Source organism: Pseudopipra pipra, chromosome Z (genome assembly GCF_036250125.1).
Source record: "Pseudopipra pipra isolate bDixPip1 chromosome Z, bDixPip1.hap1, whole genome shotgun sequence".
Taxonomy (NCBI): domain Eukaryota; kingdom Metazoa; phylum Chordata; class Aves; order Passeriformes; family Pipridae; genus Pseudopipra; species Pseudopipra pipra.
In genome coordinates, this window is record NC_087581.1 from 20,276,677 (window position 1) to 20,299,079 (window position 22,403).

Here is a 22,403-nt window from a genome sequence, read left to right on the forward strand (position 1 = left end):
TTTCAGGATTTGTTCATACCTTTTTCCTTGTTGAATACATGCTTTTTGGTATGCTTTGTAGTTTTTGTCTTGGTGGACTCTCAGTTGTGAGTAGAAAAGAACTGAAGTATACAAGGAATTCTGTCTCGCATCCTTAGCGAGTGACTTTTCATAAACAAGACTGTCTGCTTCCAGTTAAATGCTGCTCAGCTGGAAGGAGAGAACTTGAGAAATTCTGGCATTTTACAAGAAGTCTCCCAGCCTCCTTTTCTAACTTTTGCAACAGAAACCTGAAGCTGGAGTTCTTTGGTGGTTTTTTGACTCGTGTTTTTTTTGTCTTACTTTCCAGTTGGCCTGCTGCTGTGGTACTGCTGCTTGTTCCTTGTGCTGCAAATGCTGCCCAAAGATAAAACAGTCAACCAGCACCCGCTTCATGTACGCACTTTACTTCATCCTGGTGACTATCATCTGCTGTGTCATGATGTCAACAACCGTAGCTAACGAAATGAAAATGCACGTAAGTAAGAGATCAACTCACTGCTGCCTCTGGAAGGAAAAGGGGCTCCTTCCACAATTCTTTGTGTGTAGGGGCGCTTCCTCAGAAGAGGCAGTTGATTTTCTCCACCCATCCACTTCCAAACTCAGACATGATGATTTACCATGCTCACCCTCTTCCTGTCACCCGCTGAGTATGTTTCACAACAGGAAGTGTCAAGGCCTTCCTCTCCTATTGTGCAAAAATCCGCTGGAGCGCACCCATTGCAGGTTTGCTGCACAGGTAGTGTCACAAGAGGCTTACTAGGGAGCTTTTTATAGAACAAATCAGTTCAGTCTAACGTTGAGTTTGTCTCTGGCAGCTTGTTTGCTAGCAGAAGCAGAAAATTAGAAAATAACTCTTCAAGTGTTATAATTTTAATTCTGTGTTCTCAGTGCTGTATGACAGACTACTGCAAAGCACAGTGCTGCAGAGCCTTTACAAGGGCTTTTCTTCAGTGTGTGTTGAGTCATTGGCCTCTAACAACAGCAAATATTGTTAATCTCTAGTTGTCTTTTTAATTAAAGATCTTCAAAAGCATGAAAGGAGCTGTGGCTAAAACCAGATTTTAAAACTCAAGTTTCTTTCAGAGTCTTAATATAACTTTCCTAAGTGAAATGCTCACCTAGCCTGGTATCGCTCACACACAGTGGACCTGTTGTACCAGATATTTGGTACAAGCCACCACTAAGCCACCTGAGTAGTGTAAGTCCTCTCTCTCACCCTCTACCAACTACAAGAATGTAAGTCTGTTTCTAAGCAGATGGAACAATGGCTGCATGTCTTAGTTCTTAAAAATTAAGGTTCTGCACCAAACACATCATTGGGCCTGCTTCAGGGTTGTGAATGTGCTTGTCCTGGAGGTTCAGAAGGCTTCCCTCGCTGCAGGCATGTAGTTGTTTTGTGTTCCCCTCCCAAGAGAGTGCTGTGGGTACATGATTAGGGCTGTTTCCTCACTGAATCGGTTGCTGGACAAGCTGATGCCCTGCTTAAATCCTGCACTTTGTTTTTGGTTGTCTCTGAAACACTTTCTTCCACAGCATCCCAGATCCAGAAGCTGGTGGCAGCACTCTGTCCCTGCAACACAAATGCCAGTGGGCTTATGGTGGGCTAATTTGAGGGCTTCTGTGCTCTGCTGCCAGTGACCTTTCTTTCTTCCCGTTGTACCCTCTTCGTATATTCTGTCCTAATTTTCTTTCATTTAATAGCACTTTGTGTGAATTATCCTAGTGCCACCTTCTTATCCCATGCCACCAGAAGTTGTTGACAGCCCTGTAGGAGAACCCAGTGCAGACATGATGCTTGCCTGTGAGCTGTGACTTGAAAATTGTTCAACATGTGTGTTCTGAAGTTGCTTGCCAGGAGTTTCTTTGACTTACTAGATACTTAGCTTGGCAATAAAGTGAATAAGCCAAGGAACTGGAGTATGTGGGAGACAAATTATGTGCTCATATCCAAATTTCATAAAGTTGTTTTCCATCAGTCGTGTGGTTTTAATGCAGCTTGTATCCCTAACAAAAAAATACTCCTTACCCAACAGAAAAGTGATTCAAGAAGCCTTCAACAACATGCTTTTCAGTATTGCCAAATTTCTTTTACAGTTTATGGTCTTGAAAGCTCAGTGTGGGAGGAAATGGCACAAAGAATAGCTGTTAGTGTGAAGTGGAAAGAGAATCACCCTCTTAGTTTAGAGCATTTGAAGTCTTTGAACGGGAGATGGACCATCTGAAAGTAGGCTTTTTTTATCTGCTCTCTAATTTAATAATTATGTTTATAGCTGTTAAAAGTTCAAAGACCCCTGAAGTTAATTCAGCCCAGTTGTAATAGAGCTCACCTTGAAAATATTTGTTCCAACTAACCAGTCTCAGCTTGCCAGCGATGAACTGGGTTTTGAAAGTGTGGGATCAAGGAACACTCCTAGCTCCTGAAGCCAGACTGTAAGCAAATGCTTTGCATGATGTTTCTGGGACTTCACCTTCTTGACTTTTTTTGAGAGAAATCAGAATTTTAATTAATTAGATTTAAAAAAAAAAAAAGTTTGTATTAAAAAAAAATAAAATTTCAAACTGTAGTGCAGTCCTTTATGGAGACATAATCTTAACAAGGAATCATGTCTGCTTTATCAGTTTAGAGTTCAAATACTGTTTCCCACACTCCTGCACTCACATGTTTGGGTGCAGACAGACCCAAACTCTGAGGTGGCCAAGCCCCCTCAGGCTGGTGCCTGGATGCACTGTGGCCATGTTGGCTTGCTTTTTGCACTGCTGTTATTTCAGGTGCCTGCAGCTTGCAGTGAGGGCAAAGCAAGTTCAGGGCAGTCTTTCCCTGCTTCTGTAGATGTTGCTCAAAGTTGCTGAACATCTCGAAGGGCTTCAGTGCACGTTGGAAAATTACAGACTTAGCTGTGGTAATGTCACTGCTTGTACAGCAGCTGAGGCGCTTATGTTGTTTGATAGGATACTGAGTTTCTGCAACAAGAATGCTTTGTCCTCTACTCAGTAGCCAAAGAATTTAGCTTATGTTGCTTTTAAAGGTATAAAAGTAGATATTTCACTGTATCCTGGCAAATGTAATCTGTGACCTAACAGCTGTGAAAACTATCCGGCAAATGGAAAGCATGGTAAACCACCATGGAAAGCATGGTATATAGGGTGGACAGGTTTCTCAGCAGCTGAACATGTTTCAGAGATACAGATTTAAAAAAAAAAATTAGTCTTTTTTATCTTTCAGTGAAGTCACATAAGCCTTGATAAATTGTTTCCAGCAGTAGACCAACCTCTCACAAAAACATCAGTCCTATTGTCCTCAGCATTGTACTTCTGTTTATTGTCTGCTGGCATCCCCAAGCATTTGGTATTATTCTTGTTTTGTCCTTTAGGGTGACAGATCTCCTAAAGGGGCATTCAGTCCCACAGGACTATTCCTGTGGCCATCACTTATTACTGCATAGTGTTGTGGATACTACATGGTGGCTGAGCTCTTTATTTGTGTAGGCACAAACTGAGCTATTGTTCTTGTGTATCTATCTATTTTCTCTCAGCCAGATCTGTAAGGAAATTACTTCTTAATGGAGAAACGAACATATAGGGTCAAAAATCCCATCAGTATGCAATTAAAGAAGATGGCCATTTATGGTTACCAGAAATTTGTTTTTAGTTAGCTAGACAATCAAGTCCTATGGTTTTGGGTTTTTTGTTTCATTCTGTAAGTCTTGTAAGCAAAATCATGCTTGGTACTAAGAACGGATCTTGCAGAAATCTGTCCCCTTGGTGAATACTATCATCTATATAAAACAGATAAGTAATTATCCCAGAAATATTGTTAGTTAGATATTATGTGTCTTTCTAACCTTTGCTGAATGATAGTTTTTATAAGCAAAGAAAAGGAAAAGATTAATTGACAGCCCAGTTGCTTTCCCTGGCATTGCTGTGGCCTTTTGGCTTGCCCTGGCATCACTGTGGCTGTCATGGTTTGAAATTGCCCCCCCCCCGAGAGGCCGGGGGGCTCAGAGGTGATTGGGTACCAGGGCAGTGTTCCCTGGAGAGCCAGTCACCATCCATGTTGTTCGCTTCTGCTCAAAATCATATATCACAGCACCGGAAATGGTTGGCAGTTCTGCTGTTGGTGTCTGCTGCGTGTCGGTGGACAAGGCCAGGGGGTGGCTGGGCTCCCTCTCTCCCCCTCCGGGGGGAAGAGGGGAGCCCTGCAGCCCCCCTAACTCTGCCTGGGCTGGAGTTGGAGGCAGCATTTGGAGTGTGTGCTGTGAAAGAAGAAATTCACAGCACCTGAGGTAAGAGGAGAGAGGCAGGCTTTGCAACCAAACCCTCTCCCCCCTCCTTTTCTGCAGTGAAGCTGTAGAGGGGGGCTTTTTCTTTCCCTCCACTGTAAGTGGAGGAGAGGCTCAGAATTGAAGCTGAGATGGGCCGGAGGAGGTAGGCACGGTGCTCAGGAGAAGAATCCCAGGTGAAATTGGAGACGGGCCAAGAGCTTGGGAGTTGCCTGCCGAAGGTGACTGGGGGCAGCCGAAAACTGACTTGGAGGAATGAAGATTCCAGGATGTGTACGTTGATAAGCTACACTGCAGCAGCCTACGAACCAAGGTATGAGACCAAGAGGGAGAGATTACACAGCAGACCGAAGACCAAAGACTCAAAGTTATCTTCTTGGACTTCGTGAGGAGAAAAACTGCCACAAACAGCTGAAGCTTGGTGAGGGGGGAGCGTTCCAGCCCAGAACACTCCCACGAGAGAGAGAGACTGGTTACATATCAGCCTTGAAAGGCTCTTCCTGGACTAAAGTTAAAGGGAGGGGCTAAAAGGACTGACAGAAATGTAAATATATATGTATAGTTGCTTTTAGTTTGTACAGTATATTTATTTGTGTAAATAAATGTATATACTTTCCCCTACCCCTATGGAAGCCTCTGGCCTGAAAGTTTCTCTCTGGTGTTAGGATAAATTGTGGGAAGGGGTGGGGGAGCCTGGAAATTGAATTTTGGATTTCTAATGTGGCTCAAACTGCCACAGTGGCATTGATAGTTCTCATAATTATTCCAGCCAATCCATTTGCTCATTTTGAATGCTGGTACATTTGCCTGGTCTGACATTTCACTGCCTTTCAAGACCTGGGAAAAGTGTTGCTGATGCTGCAGACAGTTTCTCAGGAGCTTTCAGAAAACTCTTGGATGCAAGTTAGAAGCTGGACATTAAATGAGTAGCTGTAGCTAACACATTGGCTACTCATCTTTGAGTTTTTGCTGAAAGAGCAACTCACAGTAGCCCAGCTTGAATCCATTCTCATAATACCATGCAGCTGCGTTCAGACCTGCTTTTTATCTCCTCAGCTGTTCTATCTCACCTGGGATCAGCTCTGTGTTGTAGTTAGGTTTCCTATCCTTAGCTCAGCAACTCAGTGTTGCTGTGAGCTGCTAAAATAATTTCTCTTTGAGAAACTGCACAGAGGGTTGTAGAGCTCCTGACTGGTTTGTTTCCTGGAACCAGGGTGGAAAATGCATACCCTGCTGAAAGGGGCAGGGTTTCAGAGCCCAGCTGGCTGGAAGCTGGCAGTTTACTTGTTTGTCCCTTGTTTCCTGCATCTCAGAGGGGTTTCGACCCAGCTGGGAATGCTGCTTAATGGCTTGCTCCCAAACCCTGTTTGTTCTTTCACTGTCTTTGATTTGTGTACTGACCCGCCTGCTGAAGGAAGAGGTTTCCTTTGCCAGAGTTATTTATTTATTTGTGCATATTGTGTCCTGCTACATGTTGTCTTCCCTCTCCTGCAATTACTTGTACAGGTAGCACCAGTCAGCTCCAGAGGGCTTGGTGTGTTGCTCAACTGGTCTCACCAGCTTCAGCTGAGGGCTGTAAGCATACAGAGGCCCTTTTTTCTTTGAAATGGACAGTGGTTTTCTAATTAAATGCCTGTATTTTTGTGAAGCTGAATGGTTCCCTGGCTGTGGGGGGAGGTTCTGCACAGAGGTGCCTCAGCAGTGAGTCCTGGCCACATAGACCTAGTTTTTTGAGCTCCCAGCCTCATGTCCGTGTGCTGAAACTGAAGCCAAAATGTGCAGCTGTTTGCTTTCCCCGTGTGGTGAGACTGAGGCCTCAAAGGCAAATATTTAATGAGTCAAGAGAAGGGTGGAATTTTCCTGCCTTTCTGTTAATTTTAAACAAAATCAGGGCACAACTCCCTTTCAGAGAGTGTAATGGAGAGGAGGTTTGGTGGCGCTTGGATGTGCTTCAGTCTGCATTGCCACCCGGGGCATCCCAAGCCACTGGTATGTCTCATGTAAGCTGAATTGCTGAAGCAATCAGAGTCTTTTGCTGTAAAGCATGGGAAGAAGGGAGAAGGTCCCCAGGGGGAAGGGATAAACGGTAAGGAACAGGGATGTCTTGAGCCAACAGAGCTGAAAGGAGGTGGACTTGTACCCCAAAGCATCTGGAAGGAGTGGAGGTTCTGAAAATTTAAGTACCTTGTGTTTTACGTTTTGTTATAACCCCTGAACCCTTAAATCCAGGCTGAAGGGGTGTCAAGAGTGAAAGGTGTTAGAAGCCAGTGAAAAGTCCATGATGCCTAGACATAGACATGCTTGTTTATGAGGGCCTTGTGTCCTAACAGCTTATAACATGTTCTGCTTTTCAGATTCCATTCTACAAGGAGATGTGCAAGGGTATTCAGGCGGGTGAGATGTGCGAGAAGTTGGTGGGATACTCTGCAGTGTACAAAGTCTGTTTTGGAATGGCCTGTTTCTTCTTTTTATTCTTCTTGTTCACCATCAAAATTAACAGCAGCAAAAGCTGCCGAGCATACATTCATAACGGGTGAGTTTTTTGTTTGATTGCTTAATTTTCACATCTCTTTAGAGGTTTGTGCCACCAACTTTCCACTTGGGTGTCATAGTAGTAAAAAACTCCCTTCAATTAAAAAATTGATTTTACTGCTATCGATAGAAATAGTACAGTCAAGTGAAAACTAACTAAAGTGGTAATGAGGGGTTTTTTTACCTCTTGTTGGGCTTTAAATAGAGATCTCTTGTGGTACTTTATTTGAAGACCTCTAATTCCTATTATGAACAGGTGATTTTTTTTTTGTTTTTTCCTCTGATCCAGATTTTGGCTTATTAAACTTATAGTTCTGGCAGCAATGTGCTCAGGAGCCTTCTTCATTCCTGATCAGGACACTTTCCTCAATGGTATGTCCTCCTTACTTTGTTACGCTGCTTTGTTCTGTACTGTCTTGTGGGTGGTTAAAAAATCCTAGAGGTCTGATCAACATGAGTATCGCCATGATTCTTCAAGTAAAGCCTGTATGGGCCAGGTGCAAAAAGAGTATTCAGAGCTGTTTTGGGGGGAACACTGTGTCTTCCCGCACAGACACATCTTCATGGGAGTGTGCAGAAAAGAGCATGTTTTTTCTGATCAAGAGCAGGCCAAATGGGTAGGTAACAATACCACTGCAGTGCTATCTTGCAAATTCTTTAAGAAATAGGGAACTGTAATGGTGCAAAATAAATTATTCACTCAAGGACAGAAAGTGGCATGTTAGTTTGGCTTGTGCAGGTAGCTCTGGTGTAGTACAGTAGCTGGACTTCATGCTGTACTCTGGGGAGGTACCAGTGCTCAAGGGGGCACAGTGACCTGCCGGGTGCTGGTGTTTGCTGCCTGAAAACTCGCAATGACCCAAAAGAATTTGGGATGTTGTTAGTTTTCAGGCTGGTGGCATAAATCCAATAAAGTAAAATTAGACTTCTTGGACCATGGTATAAGTGCTCTGCTGAGGATGACATGTCAGAAGCATTTCCACTTTTGGAAAGCACCCTGGCCCCACACAAGCACACTGGTACTATCCCAATACTTAAATGCCAGCTGGGAGGGGAGCTTCTCACTGGAGTCTTGCGGGCTAGGAGCAAAAATCCTAGTGGTACAGAGATGAATTTGTTCTTTTATGAGAGAGATACTTGGAAGCCCATAAGCTGTTGAGTCCAGACCGGGAATAGGATCAGTAATGCAAAGGATTGTTTGCACATGATGTCTGCTTCCACTAGGACTTGATTACGTTGTTCACGACACCAGTCTCCTTTAGCCAGGATGTTTAAAAGGGAAAGCGGAAGGAGTAATACAGAGGAAGAGAATAGAGTGAGCAGACATACTATAAGCACAGTACTCTGGGAAACTAAAGGTAAAAAGCACTGCAAGTGAATCACTGACAGGTATAATTCAGCTTCTTCCTCTTACTATTTGTTTGGTCGTGGCTCGGTTTGATGCCCCAGAAGTGATGCCCCTATTCCTCTCCTCTGTGAATTTGTGGGATGGCTATATGTGCTTGTTGTTAGTACCTAAGGACACTGTTTGGATTAGAAAGATGTAGCAGTGCAATGCTTTGTACTCATGAGCAAGCAAGGCTGCCTGTCATCCTTACAAGTGACCCATTTCATGGTGAGAAGTCTTCAAGAACGGGTGTGTTTACAGAAAAGGAGAAACAGAACTTTTTGTGCTGATTCTCAACAGCAGTCTAACCTAGTGTGAAGATACAGCATAACAAGATTTATTCCCCATATTATGTCTTGACATTTCACTCTAAAGCCATATTCTGCGCTTCCTGCTAAACTGTTCTCTAGTTAGTCTCTAAATTTGAGATTTACGGCTGAGTCGGGAATTGTATGTTATTGTCTTCTCTTTTTTTTTTTTTTTCCTCCTATCAAGAAACTTTCACTGTTGTTTGGTTTGGTTTGGGGTTTTGTTTGGTGTTGTTTGTTTGGGGGGCATTCTTCCTTATTGCTTATTTTTTCTTAAAAAACATGCAAGCACTAGGTTTGTATGGGCTGTAGTGTTAATTACACACTGACCATGCTAACCTTATCTGTCATTGATCCATTAAACATCCTGCATTATCCTGTGGCAGTGGGATATTCTGAGAGTCTGGCTACTTAATTATTTATTCTATTGGTGGTCTGCTTTTTCCTACTCCACTTCTTCCAAACACACATGCCACCTTGTTCTCTGTCTATTTTTTATGTACTTTTTTACAGGCTATCTTCTTCCATTTTTTTATATTGTATGTTCCAAGAACAGTGTGCTTGCTTGCTTTCAAATAATAAGTTTATGGTACAGGAAGAAAAAATAATCTCTGTGTGAATTGCTAATGGAAACATGCCCTGACCGTTCTCATCTTCACTTCACTGATACAAGCTTTTTTCAAAAAGAAAACACAATAGAAGGATGTGGCTGAATTTTGCTGATGCATTTCCTTCTTCACTGAAATCAACTGCACACCTGGAGTAATTTATAGGCTATGCACCGCACAGCAGTACAAGCTCTATATACAGCTAAACATTAAAATAGGTATCTGTGTTTCCTCAGAGGCTTCTGATGTTGCACATAAGAGATCTGTTGTTCAAAGTACCCAAACAGCTACACAAATACAGTCTGTGCAGATCAACAGTTAAGCAGTCAAACAACCTGTCTTAAAATTAGTCAGTGCATACAAAATGTTCTTTGGGAGTGGCTTGGAAAAGCATTTGTAAATACATAAACCCCACCTTTGTTTTTTCATGGTGCTGTAATCTGGATTGGAAGAAATTTCCCTTTTTACTGCTGGGTTTCAGTACCTTGCAATTTCAGGGTTTAAATTCCTGTGCAGTGCCTTCACACCACCTCCCTCTACCAGTCACAAATAAAGGTTTCAGTATTTTCTGTCTGAATATAGTAACTCTTAGTCTCCACAAAAATTCTCTAGGTTAGGGAAACTCAATAGATGTCCTAATGTGATTGTGTTGAAAGTGTAGCAGGTTGCAAGCTGAATTCATCAGGGAGCTAATCTTGAGTCAACTGAGCTGGCCTTTCATCAGAAATCTCTCATCTCTTGCTATGTCTGTGGGCTTCAGATATTCAAACCGCATTAACAGCTTCCCTACATTGAAAATAATTCCATTTTATCTCAAGGGAAAGGCAGCTGCAGTTTGACCTATTTTCTGCCTCTCTGCCTTGCAGCCTGGCGCTACGTAGGAGCAACAGGAGGGTGCCTTTTCATTGTCATTCAGCTCATCCTGCTGGTTGAGTTCGCACACAAATGGAATAAAAATTGGTATGTGTTGGGCAAGTAGTTATTTGCTTAAAATTCTGGTACACTCCTGACCAATACTTTTCTCATAACAAAGAGTATAAAAGTATCATGGATGTAACTTTTGGAAGACACTTTCATGTCAATATTCATCTACTTTCTCCTCTCCCGGTGGAAATGTTTCCTTGTTGTTCACGTCTACTCTGCTGATTTATTCTTTACTTCAATTGCTTGGCTTCCAGTAAGTGTGTTGGGATGCAAAACTTCTCAGTTGAAGAAAGAAAGCTGGTTTATATTTTCTATGAAAATACACCTGCTAAGAAGTGGAGTGGTGCAAGAGAGTAAAACTGGATTTGCAGAATGTAATAGTGAAACTGCGTGCAATGATGTAAGCTGATAAATCCTGCTTTTTTTGCGTCAGCATAATGCACATCAATTTTTTTTTTCTCAGCATAAGAACTACTTTCTCTTCAACTTCTTTCCTATCATCTAAATACACAAAATTCCATTACCAACTCACATATACCCCATTTGGTCGCTGACTTAAGTATATTTACTATAACCTTCCAAGCCCTTAGCCTCTCATCAATTTAATATATTTAAATTGTCCTCCCACATATCTGCAGGAACTCCTGCCTCCGCCTTTCTGTCTCACATTTCTTCCTCTACAAACTTTTGCAGTCCTCTCTTGTTCTAGTTAGGATACCAACTGCAAAGAAAGAGTTTTAACAAATCTTTAGGCTTTGTTAGATTCTTGTTTTTGGGGAGGTAGAGGTGAGAGCTCCTTATGCCACAAATATTTTTAGTGCTAATAACTGTAGCTGGTTTTTTGTGGATGAAAGATTTCCAGCAGCAGCATTTAACTTTAGCTCTCCCTACATTAGATATTCTTTTAAAATAAGTCATGTTTCAAAAAAACACCAGGAAAAAAACCAACAAAACAACAAACCTAAAAAGATTTTCCACACACCTAAAATCCCATCGTGTCAAAACAACTCTTCTAGTTGCTACTCTTAAACCCTGGTGATCTTTGCAAGAAGTGTTTGGAAGGTAAAGAGAGGAAAACAAGATGGACCACGCTTTAGCTAAGGGAGACTGTTGAGATAAACCCAAATGGAGATAAGGGGTTTTGAGTGAAAGGGTGCTAAAACTACCAAGGTAACTCAAGTGCAGAAGAGAGGCCATGCTAAGCAGTATGGCTCTGCTTTCTTTGTGTGGAGACCACCACTGGCTAGCTGAGCCTGGGACATTCTAAGCTGCCACTGAGGAAATCCCTGAAGTATTGAGCTGAGATGTGCTTATGGGCTGATCGCAGAGACTGGGAGTTACGGGTGTCAGTGCTGGGCTATAATTACAGAAAGGGCTGAGCATGATTCTACAGAATATAAACACTGATGCTAAGGAACATTTCCCTTTGTTTCATGGGAGGAACCTGGCAAGGGTCTATGTTGGTGTAGTGAGCACACATGCTTCAGGAAAATAAACATTGTCTTTCGTGTTTGAGGATATGAACTATTCAGCTATTAAATTTTATGTTTAGGGGGAGGGAAGACAAAGATAAGGTGCTTGTTTCTCTCTCCCCAGGACTGCAGGTGCAAACCACAAGCAAGTGTGGAGCGGTTTGCTTGCCTTGGTCACTCTCATTTTGTACTCCATTGCTGTGGCAGCCCTGGTCCTCATGGCTCTCTTCTACACTCGCTCTGAGGGCTGCATGTACAACAAGGTCCTGATTGGAGTTAACGGGGGCCTGTGCCTCTTTGTGTCACTGGTGGCCATATCACCCTGTGTCCAGAATCGTGAGTCCACTGACCTCTTCTCCTCCTGGATGTCTGGTATTGTTTCAGCTGTGTGCCTGGAGGCATGAGCCATGTCTGGGGAGGAAGTCTAATGATAGTTCAGAACTGGTGCTGCTCTTGACATTTTATCTACATTATGAAGTGCTGTTGCTGGTCATCAGCTGTCCTGCTAAAACTGTAGAGATGTGAGACATTTTGGGTATGCCATCAGGTAGTCATACTGTAAAGAAGGCTCATGCTCTGATGGCTGGTCCTGTGTTGTGAAACTTACCTTGGTCTTGCAGTGCTAGCAGTTGAAGCTGTCAAACTCCTTCAGCACTATTTTACTGTTTACTTTTAACTACTTGTGTAGTTTGTAAAGTTTGGGCCTGGAGGAGCTAACAGCAATATTTCATACTTTAGTGTATTTTATGTGTGCTGTTAGTATTTTGCATACATTGGACCTGAAAATGGTAGAGTGACTCTAACACGGATTTTACAGGCAAATAAAATTATTGTGGCAGCTGGTCAATAGCTTTTGAAAAGCTGGTGCTTTTGGCAAAAACAGAGGGATGATTCTTTACTTACATGGGAATCTCTAATGCCTTTCTAAAAAAGCCAGCCGAGCTGGCTTTTTTCTCTTGGCAGGCCAGTGGAACTGTATCCAAACTGCTTCAAACCCTTGTTTTCTGCTCTAAGTAAAAATAAAAGATACCGGCATGCTGTTCTTTGAAGGATACTAATTTCTTTTTCACTTTGTTAAACTGTCTACAAAAATAACTTATTTTCATCTTTCTTGTGAAGGTCAGCCCCACTCTGGTTTGCTGCAGTCAGGAGTTATCAGCTGCTACGTCATGTACCTCACTTTCTCAGCACTATCCAGCAAGCCACCAGAAACTAGTAAGTTATCTGATACTTTACGTAGATTCTTTTAGACATGCCATGTACTAAAAGCAAGAATTTAGCAAACCTGAAATAAAACATTTGGGGATATAGGAGTGCTGGGATATAGAAGTGTTGGTCTGTTCTGACCTTCACAGAAGAAATTGCAAGTACTACAAATATATCTGTGCAGCAGAGATACTGTGAAATTGGCACTCTCCATGTGCCTTAAATGGTTTGGTGTAGGGGAGCTTAACTTACCTTGCATGAGTTGCATCTGTTGCATCAGAGCAATTTCAGTCTGTTTCCCATGAAAAAATTTCCCAAAGTCATGTAGTCTATTCCTCCTATGTCAAGTGCATGTTCTCATACAATAGGATATGACTCAACATGTAATGCGTTTGATCGCATGATGGGAAAAGAGTTGGAACAAATGGCTCTTGGATGCCTCTGGAAGAAGCTGGGTGATCAGCTCCATCCAAAAGTTTACTCGGTCCGGTTAGTAGGTGCAGGCCATCAGAGTGGATGTACTAAAATTACTTTTTTTCTTCTAGAAAAAGTGTGCTAAAGTGTGGTAGATCACCTTAGCACTGGATTCCTAATGGAGAAAAAACTTGAGTACCACTCATATTTTGTTTTGAGAGGAAACATTCAAATAAAGGACTTGGAGTTACATTGCAGTAGAGATGACGCTGTTCTTCAGCAGATTTCCTGAACTCTACTTGCCTTCTAGCTTTTGGCATTCCAAGTCAGGAGTATGGAACTCCCTAGAGTTTGAAGGTTCTTACACTGTGAAACCACAGCAAGACTTCACAAGCACAACTTAGACTTTCCTTTACCCAGATAACTATCAGATTCACACATTTGGACTAGAAGCATTCTTTTCACTTAAAGAAGGCTTTTCTGGCTTGAATTAGTACTAAAACACCCTTCTTTATTATTGCTCAACTGTAAGTGTTGAATAGTTGAAACAACAATAACTAGAGGAAAATAAGTCAACTGGCAGGAAGCAAACGTTTACACAGACACTTCCCAAGAAGAAAGGGGAGAGATGGGAAAAAAATATCTCTGTCACACTTGTATAGGTACACACACACACAAAAGTATTCTAGAGTTAAAAAGGAAAACCAGACAATATTTAGGTGTAAGATTTACTTACAGAGCTAAAGCAGTACTTTGAATGAATATAAAGTTGAATTTAGAAGGTGTTTAAATTACTCCTAAGTCTTGACACAGTGTAAAAAGAAAAAGAAGGGGAAGAAAGTATGTATGGAAAGAAATCATTGGCCTCAGGTTGTTTCATGTTTCTGACAAAGACTTAAGCAGTTAAATGAATCCTCTGATTCTTCTTGTATGTATTGCAAGTGTGGTTATTGCATTTGTATGCAATATTTGTATGCAAAGACTATGCATCATGCACACTCTCTTAGACCTCCTTGAATCAGATGCTCCTCCTTGTCTTCCCATGACTGAGAAGTTTCATGGTTGTCATCTGCTCTCAGAGGTGCTCCATCCTCCCTTGATTGTGTGATAAGGACTCTCATACTGGCCTGTCAGCTTTTACAGTGGCATGTGCTAGAGAAAGTATGGAATGCTGGCACTTTCTGTGGTGTCCCATGCCCTGTCACTGGTTTGCCATGAACTTACCTAATGTTAAAGCATTACCCTCATTTGTGAAGAAAGGAATTTCCAAACTGTCCGTCTTTCAAATTGGACACCTCGCATACAAGGCCTGAAGAAAATACAGGCTGCAAGTATTTGCAACACCCAAAAAGAGTTGCAAATGTCTTTAGAAAGAATGGGCAAACAAAATGTTATGTCTCTTGAATCTGTGCTTATTATAATGTGCCTTAGCTTTTTAGTGCCAGACATCACTAAAATGCCTGCTAAACAGTGGGCCTGCCTTGCTGCAGATGTGTCCCTGATGGATATAGGTGGGGGAATCTGCACATCTCTGGCCAAGGTATTTCATACAGACTGGTTATCCTCTTCTTTTGCTCTCAACTCCACACTGTCCCCTCTGTGTCCTGATAAAGCTGTTTCTCCAGCACTGCAGGGCCATGCAAAATCCTCCCCCGCTGGGTCAGGGAACTGACTGAGTTTATTTTTAACCTGGATGTAGCCCTTACTGCATTTTTCCCTCTGCCCCTACCAACAGTTGTGCTGTCTCAATGGGAATGCATTGTGGCTGCTGGAAAGTAAAAGGAGATGTTATAAGCAGCATTGACTCAAAAACCTCTTGATTTGAGATAAGGTGCAGCTGTAATCTCTTGCTTTGGGATAATGCTGCAGGCTACTCTCTGCCTTTCCTTATTCCAGGAAGATATCAAAATGCCAGATGCAACTTGGAACATCAAGGACTGAAGTGGTTTCATTTCAGGGATCTAGAAGTAGGATTTGATTAGATGCCAAGAAAAGATATTGCCTGAACTTGTACACCTTTTTTCCCTTGGTCTTCTGTATATCCCTCTGAGAACAGGGCTACTACTGAGCACCTTTTTTCACTCTGTGTGAATTTCATAGTTGTCCTCAAGGCACCCTTTCTGTCAAAAAAATTTCTGGTCTCAGGTCTGTACTATCTTGGTCTTATATGGCTGTGGAGTGTTGGCAGACTTCCAGTTTCTAATTTCTTACTTCATAAAATGTGTTTTCTCCTTTTTAGTCTGCTATGGTCAAATAGGAAATTTTAGTACCCTAGTAAGTTGCATTTTTGTTTTGCCTGAAACACAGAGTCTGCCAGATCAGCTTTACAGATTTTTTTTCTGTATGATCTTTTTTAAAAGATAGATAGAAACAACTGAAATGTACCTACCCTGTATCTGAAATAATAAAAATATTTCATTAAAAACTGCCAGTCTGAAGATTACTTTGAAATGCAGTGAAATGATCTTTGCAAACTATTCTTTCTGTTTGATCTGTTTTGTGAAGTCTTGGATGAAAACCATCGGAATATCACAATCTGTGTACCTGAATTCAGTCAAGGCCTGCATAGAGATGAAAACCTGGTTACTGGCTTGGGTACTACGATTTTGTTTGGCTGCATTTTGTATTCTTGGTAAGTCTGAGGGTTTGCGGTTACCTCGCTGTAAATACAATGTTGTGGTCCAAACAGCGAAGGCTTATAGCAGAGCTCATGCAAAATCACAGAGAGATATAGCATAGAGCTGAGCTGGAAAGTTAATATTCTCTTCAGTTTCAGAATTGCAGATGTTTTAGCCAAAAATGTTCTACAAGATAATACAATTTTTGAAAAAAATGTATCTCATTAAAAATCAAATAGAGCAATTTACATCTAGAAATGGAGGGAAAAAATTTTCACCTGTCCTTCATCCCAGCTGTGAGAAATAGAAACCCAGTCAGGCAATTTCCAATCAGAATTTATTATATGATAAAAGCAAATTCAGCGCTGGGTGATCAGGGAAGGGGTTCAACAACTCCCAACGCCTGTCACACCTAACGAAGACATTTGTTCTACATTTATTTCCAGCTACTACATGAATATTCATTATACATAAGTATAAACATTACACATTGTTAGGTACATGAGTATAAACATTACACATTGTTAGGTACATGAGTATAAACATTATACATTGTTAGGTCAGACATTCCACAAATATTTCTTAACAAGAATGTTATCGATAAGCATCCATAATATATTGTTAAATCAGATATTCAGCAGATGTTTGCTTGTTATCTATACAAAGTTATAAATTTTAAGAAAGGTGCTATTATCTAGCTAACTAAACAAAATTCTCACTATAAATCCTATACAAGGTAAAAGGGAGGTAACTTGTTTTATCTCTTTATAGGGGCCCAATTAAGTTTTACGACTTGTTTTTCTTTTCTCTCCAGGTCATATTGACCTTACACTGTTTTCTCTTAATTAGCTCGAATCATTTTCTCAGTTTATCACACAGGGTTCTTTGATCCTCTGTTTACGCTTTTGTAAGAAAAGCTCTATGCAGTTATATCCACCTAAAAAATCTACCTGAAATTTTTGTAGCCTCCTTGCAGAGGCTATGATGGTTCTTGGGGTTTTTTAAAACAAACAAACTGTTTGGGAGGGTTTAGGGCTTCCTTGGTTAAGTGATGAGCACAGTATTGCCATCGAGATTTGCCAGAGATCTGCTCTAAGAGAACCCCTCTTTGTGCCCATGTATCTTTGATGCTAACCTTGTATTACTGCAGCTCACATCAGTAAATTAAGTCATGCTCTGGGATGGGAAGTTGCTGATGACTGAAAGGTGATATATCTTGTGTTTTGGCTGTGCAACTTGCCAGGAGACAGGGGCTGTCTGCTGCAGGTTTTTGAGCAAATTCTGCTTCTGAATCAGTCCACTTCAGAGTTCACATACTGAAACTCCTTCATAATTTTGAAGTGAAAACAAGAGACTTACTCTTCTGTTATCAAATGTGCATGTCTTCTGTTTAACTCTGATATAAAATAAATGGATATCATGTACCATGGATCTAGTTCATGGTAGAAGAGCATTTCCAGTGCCTCAGGGAGGTGTTTCAAGAATGCAGACAATATTCATGTAGCCTGCCTCTGAAGTGTACCATGCAGCTGGGGAAATAAGAAGGCCTTCAAGGGGAGTGTTTTTGAAGCATAGCTTACCAAGGCTCAGTGTGTACAGTAAAGCATTACACACCCTAAAAGGGTAAGACTGCAAGAAATGTTTCCTATCAAAAAAAACTAGAAAGGATTCCCCCCCAGACAACTACAGCCATGCAAGAAAGTGATTTCCAGGAACTGGTACACTGACAACAGTTACTAGTAATTTACTTTTGAAAACTGACTGCTGCCAGAGACCTGCGAGTTCGCTGGCAAAGCCTCTACAGAAATGCTGAGCCAAAGTGATGGGTGTGAACTGAGTATAAAAGCATTGGTTGTGCACAGCAGAGGAGATCTCTTCTGACTTGCAAATTGGAGTGCTAAGATGTTTGGTGCTGTCTGGTGGTGAATTCACCACCTTTCAGGAGTGATCTAATTTTAAACTCATGATACAGAATAAATTGACCAGTGGCCATCTGCCAGGCTGGTTTGTACTAGTGCAGAATGAACTTGTTATGTACCTAGTGCTTTGTGATAGCATCCAGGCAAATGCTTAGCTTAGACATTGGAATAGGCTATTTATGTTTGCTGTGATGTTGAAAAGTAACCCTGTTGGGGTTAGAGTTATGCCTAGGAGATTGACACTAACTTCTTTTCCTCCTAGTTTGACCTCAACAACACGATCAAGTTCAGAGGCACTGAGAGGAATATATGCAACAGCTGAAACTGAAGTGAGTTCTTACTACTTCCCACAGGATTTCTGTGCAGACTTTCTCCTCTGCTTTTCTTGTTTTCGTGGCCAGTAATCTGTAATTAGGTGTAAACAGAAGCTTGTTTGTGCTACATGCCTCTACACATTGGCCCTTCTGTAGCTCTTGCTGGTTTGGTGGAGGTGCCTTTATGTAATGAAATAATTTGCTGCTCTTGAAGTTTATTCAACATCCTACAGACTTCCTGTGAATCTTGTGCTTCCCATGAGCTCATGCCCTCTCATTTAATGGACGAGTGTGCTGGAAAGCTATCAGTAAAAGAAGTGGAGGCATTCTTGAGCGTTTTCAGTCCTGATTGCCTTTATTCTCATACCAACTGATTATGATCCCAACTACTTATCTCATTTTTATTTCCACACATAAGTACTTCCTTTCTTTTTGCCTATAGCTTCATCTCTGGTGACGTTTCTCATTCCTGTTTCAGCTGTACAGGTCTTTTCATTCCACCTGCCTGTTTGTTTGGCTTCCTTATCCTGAGAACACCCAGAAAACACTAGAAAATGAGTGGGGTTTTGCCGAGTAACAGTCACCCCTTACTTAGGCTTGGAAGTGTCGCTCTTCAAATGTATGTGTGTGTTTGGAAGATGAATCTCTCCCCCTAGCTCTCTCTGCATTGGTGTTACTTTCATTCTGCAGTTTTAACTTCTATTTTTCAAATCTTTAATTAAAGTGTTTGTGAGAATTCAAAAATGCAGAAGTATCTGCTGAGGCACCTGGTGTTTGCAGTAGCTGGGCATAGGGAAGCAAAATACATTTCACTGTGGGAGTGTCACACGGTGCCGGGGGAGCTCACTTTGGCAGGATGCTGCAGCTGGACAGGGTGATGGTACCAAACCCAGCCCTTGCAGGAGGGCAGCCTACCAACTGGCTGGGCACTGACCACCGAGATCTGGCTCAGTCTGTCTCAAACAAGTCCAGACAGGACTTGTGCCATGCTGCCCTGTGCTGAGGGATGGGACAGGGAGCACCGGAGAGAAAACAGATGCCCTTCACACCCATGCACCTTCTTTGCCCACCTTACACCGTAAGAGATCCTGTCCAGAGGGTGTGGGTCTGTGCCCTGTGGAAGGAGCAGTGGGAAGGCTGGGGGCCTCACTGTGAGATGTGGCCCCTCATTGGGAAGGTCCATCTGTCTGCCATAGTACTTGCCCACAGGATTAGTTCCAGACTGTTGCATATTAAAGAGCCTGACAAGAGCCACCAAATGTAAATATAAAGAAATGACAGATGAAGAGTAATTAATTGCACTCTGATTGCCTTCCCTGTGGCAAAAGGCCTTTGTCTCTCAGCCCAGAGTGAACACGCAGCTCTGCAATTGTTGCTGCTGTACAGAGAGTCTGTCAGTGTCTGTGCTGGAGGCAGCTGAGCGTGTACAAGGGGCTGGGGGGTGTATGCCAGTGTTGCTAATTTCATCACTCTGTCTGTGCCAGGACTTAATTGCAATTGATTAAAATGTTTGAGGGAACCCAACCCTTGCTGCAGAATGTGAGTGCAATCCCAGGGTAGCTCAGGCTGGCAGTGTAGGTGAGGCTTGGCACAGAGTAGAAAAAGATATAGAATGAGGGGTTTGCTTAAACTCTCAGACAGTCTCTTGAAAAAGAATGAGCTTTTTGGCTTCTCGTGAGTTATGAACCCAGTGAATGCAGGTAATCAGGAATATGCAAGGTAAAAACTGCCACTTGATGTTTCTGCTGGACAATTTACCTTAAAGACCTGCCATCTGTTTTCTGGGAAAGCATGCAACTGGCCATTTGACAAATGAGAGAAATTAGAACACAAACTTTAGAATAGCAAGGGTAAATATTCATTCATGCACGTGAGGTGTCCCAGCCAACTTGGAGCACCCCAAATGTGGTTTTACACAGGGTTCTTATACCCTTCAAGCATTCAGGTACAGCGTGATTTGACTAATCACTAGCACACACACTATCTAATATAATTATCTAATTATAGTAAAACTCTGCAAAGCAACTGTATTTCTGCAGCATTCTTGCCTCTTATCTGTTGATCCAGACATCCTTGAAGTCAGCCTTGAGGTAGTTACTTATCTATGATAGTGGTATGGTTTCAAAGATGTTTTAGAGAGACTAGAATTGTGGCCTTATCTTTGCTGTTCAGGGGTATCTTTTATCCTTCAGGGACAGCTGTGAGCTTCCAAGAAGCAAAGTTCTTATTTCTGAGGCTGGACTGTTCTTTGGTTTGTTTTACTTAAGCATGAACAGTACCAAAGTGTCCAGTAAAATTCCAGTACCTCACTACATTGCACTGTATAATGTGTACTAATGTAAGTAAACAAAGTTAATAGACTTTCTTACTATAAAGACTGACTGGTATAATAGTTAGGGAAGTGAATTTTCCTAATAGGGTTCATTGTCTTAATCAGACCACAAGCAAAATAAATCCCAGAGAAGAATTTTATCAGAATAAATAACACTGGTGATGCACTACAGATAATGCTGGCTTGTACTGTGGTCTGGTGCAGAAAATACTTATATATTTATTAAATGGTCAACACCGTTTCTCCATTTATATTACCAGAAAGTGTTGATTTCAGTTTTCCTTTTTCCATCAGTTTAGCAAAAAAAAAAAAAAAAAAAAGGAAATATTCATTTAAATAAAGCAGAAAAATCAGCTTCCTTCTTTGATTCATTCTGCTTGTGCTCATTCTGGCTCCATTTCAGCAGAATCTTGCAAAGATAATTACATTTCTGACTTATGCTTCTGCGGTTGTGATTTCTAACCCATGCATCTGTTGCGACCCGCCTCAGAAAGGGGGGGAGTGGAGTTACCTAGGTTCTTATCTTAATAAGTCCCTTGGGGTGGATTAGAGTGAAATGGCACTGAATAATCGGTGTTTGAAAACATATATATGTAGGGTTTATTTTAGAACAATTTTGTTTCAAAGGTAAACAGGTATGTTGCTATTTTGGGTGTTATCATCTGTATCATCTATAGCAATATGGTATAAAGATAACCTTTAGGGGAAATGCATAAGGGAGAAAAAGGGAAAGACAGGATAAGGGTAAAATGTGTATAGTCACTGCCCACGAGGTCCAGTGATGACACTTGGTAGTTGCAGCTTCCATGTCTGTCAGTTGAAGTGGTGGCCTTGATCCACTGGGGGTGGGGGAGGGAAGCCCACACACTCCAAGAAGTTATGAGTTATTATATCCATGGACAATGTCACGGGCCATGCCAGGAGCCTCCAACGTCTCCTGGGCCTGCGCAGAGTTCCTGTGAGGGGCACATAAAAGGGTTTTTCCCGCCTTTCAGGATTGGCAGGGGGATGGGCTTTGATGGGCCAACAGCCACCTCTTCCCAGCCTGCAGAAGTCCCCTGGTGATCCTAGAATGCATAAATCGTTAATCGTTTCAGTCTCTGACAGCATCAGAGTTTTAAAAGTTCCTTATACTTTCATCTTAGTAAAGAAATTTCCTAAAAGGAACTTGTATGCAGATCTGAAGAGGTAAGTCCCTAAATACAAATGTACTTTACCATAGCTTTTCTACCATTTTGTCGTAATTATTTGCTCCTTTACTGGACCCAAAGTTATGTAGAAAAGATAGAGTAATTCTTAAAGAATGTCTCATTTCTTCAAATTTACTGAGTAGGTTTTTCTGAAGCTTAGAAACTGTTGTTGTGAACTACTGGGCAAATCCTAATTTGAGTTTTGTGCTGGTTGGAAATACAAACCAGCCTTCTCTAAATTAATGTCTGCAGCATAGACACAGCAGACCTTCCTTCCCCAACTGTTCTGCTTTGCTGTAGCACAGATTCTTACCTTCTTCCTGTTGTCTGTTCCACAGGTAGCTCGATGCTGCTTTTGCTGTGTACCTGATGGAGATGGTAATTATGTTTTCACTGCAAAATTTACCTTATTTGTGGCTTTTAGGCCAAAGCCAAGAAAGTAAGGACGCAGCTGTGGATGGAGAGCTGCTCATATTCTGTAGCATATCAAACTGAAGCAGATGAATTGCTCAAAGTTAGGCTACAGAGGGAAGCTAGACATGTCACAACACCACTTTAAAAACACTAGGCTAATTATTAATTCTTTAAACTGCAACATACAAAGAGTAATCTCTGTTCTTTGCTTGCCTGTGGGTGTGACTGGTTGCTAGATTTTTGGCTCAGCAGCTCTGGGGGGGACTGCAGTTTGGTAGTGAGATAAGAAGGGAGTGTCCTTTTTGCAGACCTGGTACAATCAAGGTTATCAGCATGGACTTGCCAGAAAAATATCATACAGAGCAATTTAAATGGTCCCAATGCTCAAAAAGTACTCAGTAGGCCAGGAAGCTGCTACAAGGCAGGATTTCAGTGTTGGTCCGGTTTTTCACTGAGGGTTTAGG

At 41.7% G+C, this 22,403-nt stretch overlaps 1 protein-coding gene across 1 annotated transcript in view; it reads left to right on the forward strand.

Moving 5' to 3' along the window:
* SERINC5 (serine incorporator 5) overlaps positions 1–22,403 on the forward strand; it is a 43,046-nt gene that overhangs the window by 13,434 nt on the left and 7,209 nt on the right. Inside the window, exons 2-10 of the mRNA XM_064640915.1 lie at positions 329–496; positions 6,656–6,834; positions 7,123–7,205; positions 10,003–10,096; positions 11,657–11,868; positions 12,652–12,747; positions 15,658–15,784; positions 17,952–18,018; positions 21,864–21,903. Coding sequence (XP_064496985.1) covers positions 329–496; positions 6,656–6,834; positions 7,123–7,205; positions 10,003–10,096; positions 11,657–11,868; positions 12,652–12,747; positions 15,658–15,784; positions 17,952–18,018; positions 21,864–21,903 — 1,066 coding nt within the window. The remainder of the gene's footprint in view (positions 1–328; positions 497–6,655; positions 6,835–7,122; positions 7,206–10,002; positions 10,097–11,656; positions 11,869–12,651; positions 12,748–15,657; positions 15,785–17,951; positions 18,019–21,863; positions 21,904–22,403) is intronic.